The following is a 6,769-nucleotide window of genomic DNA, read 5'->3' as shown; positions in this document are numbered from 1 at the left end:
AGTTGTGGTATAATATGTGTGCTCTCTCTCTCTGAAAGATATAGATTTATTTGATATATATACAGTATATATATATATATATATATATATATATTACATCCGGCATAAAACACGTGCCAAATGTCAACATGCAATTCGTCAGTGTGATGATTCACTGTGGCGATCCCTAAATGGGTAAAGCTGAAAGTGACTTTCTTATATATATATATATACACACACAAACAGGTTTCAGTCACTTTAGAGCGGCCTTGCAAAGTCAGTGAAAACTGGAAAGTTGCCGTTTAAATGGGGTCTGTCAGACAATTAAGGAAATTAGCACCGGTGCCAGATTATCACCAATAACTGGGAGGTATCTGAAAGCGTTCTCTAATTTTGATAAATGTTCTTTTTCAAATATCTCATTTAAGTTTTTTTATACTGTCAGAATATATGTAACTCATGAGAGCTGCTTGAAATGTGTGATGGTGGTGCAGTGGGTAGAGCAGTTGTCTCCCACCTAGGAGGTGGGAGGTTCAAATCTCGGTGCTTGCAGTCCACATGTCAAAGTTTTCTTAGGCAAGACACTGAACCCCTGAAGTTACCTGTGATGGTGATGCATATGTACACTGGGGCCCTTGGCTCCAAACAAAATTTCATTGTACATATGAAAATAAAGAGGATTCTTCTTTAAAATACTGCTCTTTTATTCCTGTTTGGATAATTTCAAATAGGACTAAGCAGTGACCTTGACTTTTAGCAAATTGTATATTTATATTTATATATACAGTTTCTTCCCCCAGGTCATCACTCTGATGAACACCCATGACAGTATGACTGGACAATAACCCTCAGTGCAACACCTGTAAATATACCTCATACAGATTATACGGATTCGTACAGGTCTCTAGTTTTAAGTACTCTGTTTTTATTCCTATTTATCTCATTTCAGTGAACATTCCTTTGTCTGTCTGCATTGTTTACTGCCTGTTTATACTGCTTATTTTGCATCTTTTGCCCTGGTTGTTGCTTGTTAATGCTGCTTATTTTGTTATATTTCACAGCCTTATGATGGTTTACTGTTTACTTGCCTCTTGCATGGGGATATGTACATACAGATTGAGAGCTCATGTACCAGAGTCAAAATCTTCGTGTGTCTGACACACCTGGCCAATAAAACAGATTCTGATTCTGATTCTGATCCTAAGGCCTTTTGTGTTAACGCTGGCCTTTATCTGCTCTGTCTGAGGGGTGTGAGTGTAGCCAGAAATGAGCAGAGGTCTGTTTTGAATGTTCCTTGAGGATTAACCCATCTTTCAGTGAGGATGATACCAGGAATTATCTCTCCTACTGACTGGATTTTAAGCCAAAGAGAGAGATTTAAATTACCTGCCCTGAATCCCTGTCCTCTTTTTTCTCTTACAGGAGGGAGTATTTACAGTAACATGATAAGATGGTGTCAGGCATTGTGAGCCTTTAAAGATGGGCATCTGCACCAATAAGAACACCAAGTATGAAGCTAGGGGTTTTGATGCTCGGCCATGCGCCCAGAAAACATACAAGGCTTTATGAGTGTTTGAACATGTTGCCATGAGCAGCACCCACAGATAAACTGCAGGCCTTTTGACTGCAGCCTCTTGAGCAATGACAAGTCAGCTGTCTAAACTGTTGTCTGAACTGGTATGCCATTAAAAAGCACTTAGGAGTTTATAAGGGGTTGCAGAGCTCTTTGCAAAATTTCCTTTGGTGCAGATGGGGTGAAAATGTTTTTGGTTTCCCAGAAGAGGTCAGGAAAGGTAGCCCCCTGTTGTTTTATGGCCTTGATTACTACATTAGCATATTCTGTTTTTTAGTCTCAGTCTTTTACAGGATAAAAGATAGTGTGTTCCCATATTTTTATGGTGTTTTTCTTTTACAAGTATGAGAAAATTTAAGTTCTCTCCCAAATCAGAGCCTGGAGAGAGACAAATGTGCTCAGTTGGGGAAGTACGTTTTATCTACTTAACGCTCAGGTGAAGATTATTTCAGGTTTCAGAGAAGGCATCTTCTCACCCTACTTGTGTCTCAGCCCTGTGATCTCTATTGGACCTTGTTCATCACCGTCCCTTAAGAACATCAGGGAGCAGCAGTCAGTGAGCTAATCAGCTCCATTATCCATGACGATACTGCACTTATTCTACACGTTGTTTTTAACTTAACTTGAATTATTTTTAACTTCCCAAAGAAGCTTTTTTTTACTGAGATGGTAAGTGCAAAGGACAACATGCAGACCACTGAGAAAAGCATGTTTTTTTAAACCTTGCAATTGGTTGCATGTGAAAATGCAGGTATTTTTCTGGCTTTGACTACTGTAATGCTCTGTACGTTGGGATCTCTCAAGCATCCCTGCCCCATCTTCAGTTGGTCCAAAATGCAGCTACTCCTCTTTTGACAAATACACATAAATGTGAGCATATACCCCGGGCAGGACAGGATTAATTTTAAGCTTTTATTATTTGTTTTCAAAGCAATGCATGGTTTGGCACCCTTCTGCATCTCAGAGCTCTTACATCATACACAAAGTAGATCTCTTAGATCTTCCAACCAGTTACTTTTAGAGGTGCCTAGGTCCAAACTTCAACATTGTGGTGGCAGCTCCAAGACTGTGGAATAGCCGTCCACAAGACATTAGGTCTGCCCCCAGTCTGGCTGCCTTTCGCTTACTTCCTAAAACCTATTTATTCAGGCAGGCGTTTAACACTGTTACAGACTAGGGCAAATGTACAGTACGCCCGTACTACCAGCCAGTACTACTGTGTTACTTTAATTTGTACTATATGTGGTGATTTGCCTTTTTGTTTTGTGTTTAGTTTAGTGTTACTTGCTTGTTGCTCCTGTTTTTGTACTTTGTATATTACTTTGTATTCTTTTGTTTTTATTCTTCTGTGAAGCATTTAACCCAGGTTTAGAATGGTGCTATATTAATAAACCTTGCTTTGCCTTTGCTCTTTTATAGAAAATTACAATCATGTACAAATAAGTTTAGATCAAATGCTTATTAAAGGTTTCCACTGACACTCATTTCTGTTTTACAATAAAAACCTGGGCTTACTGTACACCAGTGGTGGGCCGTGCATTTCGTACCTGGGCCTTCAGTGGGGACTTACCCGACTTAAATCACCTCTTAATACCACCGCTATCACGTCGCAATTATAGAAACCATCAATACTGTACAGAAACGCAATATAATTAGCGTGGGATTACAGAGAGAGAGAGGTATTTCGCGTATTGAGGGTGAATACCATTTTTACTAAAGCAAGAAACCCAGTTAAGACAACTCCAAACCTCTACACTACAACTGCAACTGTACATCATCTGGAGCAGTTCAGACTCATTATTTATCTAATAACATGACAAAAACATACACAATTTAAATTAAATACATCATACTCACCAGAGATGCTATTTATTTATAGACAAAATCCATCCTCGTGGAGGTGATCTCTGCGTTTCAGTTCCATTAGTAAGTCCTTTTCTAGTTTTGCTCTGACCAACCAATCAGAGGACGGAAAAATGCTGACATCATTGTTGGCCAGCTAGCTGGCCCTGTGAGGCGAATTTGAAATTTGATTGATTAAAGAAACAGTCCCATTGCTAATACAGTTTAAGTTACATCGGCCAGCACTTCTGATTCTGAAGGCCCTGGGCAGATTAGATTGACATGGCAACACATAGAGGCTGAAATCTGATTGTACAAAAAATCTAACATCCACATACATGTGCTGGAAGCGGTGCAGCCAAGAGAAACGCTATGAAATGAGGAGAATAGACTGTTGGGAATAAATTAATACAATTTCATGGAACAAATATTAGAATTTAGGTTGTAAATGTAGGCCAGTGCTTCTGATAGTGTTTAGGCCAGCAGAGAAGGCCTTGCTGGCCCTGACTGCCCACCACTGCTGTACACAAATGACATAGTTAAGCTAAACCTCAGTGAGCAACAGGTGACTGTCTTTTAAAGCCAGTTACAGTCAGGTGGACTGATTTGTATGAATGCAGTCATTTGCTTTTCAGAATATTTCACACTGTTAAAGTACTGCACAATAAATACAAGTATTTCTAATGGCTTCCCTGTATAATCCTGTAACAGGAGGATGTTTCCTAGCTACAAAGTCAAAGTGACCAGGATGAATCCTAAAACCAAGTACATCCTACTTATTGACATTGTCCCAGCTGATGACCACCGCTACAAGTTCTGTGATAACAAGTGGTAAGTTTGTGAGGTGATACATGAATCTGAGTGTTGGCCCAACACATTTAAATGTAATTCTATTTATGAGTTTAGCACTATAAAAAAAACCTACACAGGGGGTTAAAGCAAGTCTGTGCAACCTTTGAAAGATAACTGTGTACATTTTTCTTACAAATGAAAATTTGAATTCACAAGCAATAAAACACATCTTTGTGCAGTTCCATATACAGTACTCAGGGGTTTTGCTACTATAGGTAGTGTTTGTTTGTTGTTACTTGGTGCTTTTCATTTCTCTCTCCTCTATCCGCTCAACCCAACCAGTTGAGGCAGAAGGCCGCCGACCATGAGCTGGGGTCTGTCGGAGGTTTTTCTGTTAAAGGGAGTATTTCTTCCCCAGTGTCACCAAGTGCTGCTCAAGGGGGATTTGTCGGGTTTTCTTACTTCTTACTTATTTAAGGTACCTTACTGTGTAAAGTGCCTTAGATTTATTTATTTGTTTGTTTGTTTGTTTATTGTTTATTTGTTTGTTTGTTTATTGTAATTTGGTGTTATATAAATACCTGTAAAACTGAACTGAATTACATATTCTGGTATACCAGTAGCTGAAGGCTACAGTTAGCCATTGTTAGAAACCTGGCCTGGCTAGGCCAGCCTAGGCTGCTGGGGGGGTCCCATGATGCTCTGAGTTTCTTTCCTCCCCTTCCCTCTCCTCTCCTCTCCTTTCTTCTCTCCCTATGCTTCTATATGCCACCATTACACATCACTAACTTTGTGTCTCCTCTCTCCCATAGTGTGTCCTCTCTCTCCCTCTACCCTTCTGCAGGTAGCCCTGACTCTGGAGCTCTATGTCTCTGATGAGCAGTCATCGGCCACATCAACCTGCCCAGTGTTTGATTTTTTGTTGTTGTGTTTTTTGTGTCTTGTTGCTTTTCTTTTCTTTTCTCTCTCTCCTCTATCCACTCACCCCAACCGGTCGAGGCAGAAGGCCGCCCACCAAGAGCCGGGGTCTGTTGGAGGTTTCTTCCGTTAAAGGGAATTTTTCCTCCCCACTATCGCCAAGTGCTTGCTCAAGGGGGATTTGTTGGGTTTTCCCTCTGTAATAATAGTGATAATAGTAAGGTCTAGACCTTACTCTGTAAAGTGTCCTGAGATTATTTTTGTTGTGATTTGGCGCTATACAAGTAAAATTTGATTTGATTTGATTTGACAAACAGACCTTGTGTAACTGAGATTACTGAGACTGACAGTTTTGTACTTGTGCTACTGTTAGACATCATTACAACGTGTCACAGGTAAACAATTAATGGTTTCATCACAAGAACAAAGATGAACAAGGAAATATATCTGTTGTTGCCTGCTTGTGATCCAATTCCACTCACTCTCAGTCAAGCTGCCTATTTATAATGGTTTTAAAGGATTCAATTCAAAGGACTCTGAAGAAATTCAGGGAAAGAATTTACATTCCATTGTCTTGTAATTGTCACTTGTGGCTGTTAGGGTGATTTTCATTATTAGTAAGAACACGCCTCACATGGCCACAGCGTCTGCTGTTTTGTAAAAAATGTATAGCTTAGGGTCAATGAGAGGGGACTAGTCATATATTTGCAATGTTGCTTCCCACTACCTAATGCACAAGGAGACTGCTATTGAATGACTCTGCAAAAGCCTGGATTATGTTCAATCTTGGGATATCTAGATCAGGTTTTTGGAGTCTTTTAATACTAGATAATAATGTTTGTCAGTACAGAGACTGAACTGGTAACTTTAGTGTTGACTTCACCTCCATCACCTGTGAGAAGTCAACCATATTCTGTTGGATGTTTTCTTTTAAGGTGCCTTAAGCTCTAAGCTGTCTCAACCTCACAGTTACTATATATCCCTTGTAATACAGGATTGTCCAGTTTTGACAGATAATGTCCTGTTTGTTACGTTCTGTCCCACATTGAATCAAAAGGTGACACGACTTGTTCCATATATTGTTTCATGCATAAATTTTGCATCTACAGAGGTAGAAACTTCATAACATAAAGCAAAACTAAACAGTTTCTAAATAAATGAGAGGTCAAATAGCATAATGTTAGGCCCTGTCATCTTAATGGATGTGGAGCAGCTGGTCTGTGTGGCCTCATGTCCCTCCACTAACTACAGTTGGTTTGGTCCTGTGGCTCTGCACACCTGCTTACTTGTTATACAGTGCCTTGCGAAAGTATTCGGCCCCCTTGAACTTTGCGACCTTTTGCCACATTTCAGGCTTCAAACATAAAGATATAAAACTGTAATTTTTTGTGAAGAATCAACAACAAGTGGGACACAATCATGAAGTAGAACGAAATTTATTGGATATTTCAAACTTTTTTAACAAATAAAAAAACTGAAAAATTGGGCGTGCAAAATTATTCAGCCCCTTTACTTTCAGTGCAGCAAACGCTCTCCAGAAGTTCAGTGAGGATCTCTGAATGATCCAATGTTGACCTAAATGACAAAGGATGATAAATAGAATCCACCTGTGTGTAATCAAGTCTCCATATAAATGCACCTGCACTGTGATAGTCTCAGAGGTCC

At 39.6% G+C, this 6,769-nt stretch overlaps 1 protein-coding gene across 1 annotated transcript in view; it reads left to right on the top strand.

The window, feature by feature from the left end:
- The window catches only part of tbx4 (T-box transcription factor 4), a 33,596-nt gene that overhangs the window by 11,858 nt on the left and 14,969 nt on the right, over window positions 1-6,769 (top strand). The window contains exon 3 of the mRNA XM_020616824.1: window positions 4,106-4,225. Within this exon, the coding sequence (XP_020472480.1) occupies window positions 4,106-4,225 (120 nt within the window). The remainder of the gene's footprint in view (window positions 1-4,105; window positions 4,226-6,769) is intronic.

Source organism: Monopterus albus, unplaced genomic scaffold (genome assembly GCF_001952655.1).
Source record: "Monopterus albus unplaced genomic scaffold, M_albus_1.0 scaffold179.1, whole genome shotgun sequence".
NCBI lineage: Eukaryota > Metazoa > Chordata > Actinopteri > Synbranchiformes > Synbranchidae > Monopterus > Monopterus albus.
The sequence above is the reverse complement of the archived record's forward strand: the minus strand, read 5'-3'. Positions and strand labels throughout refer to the sequence as shown.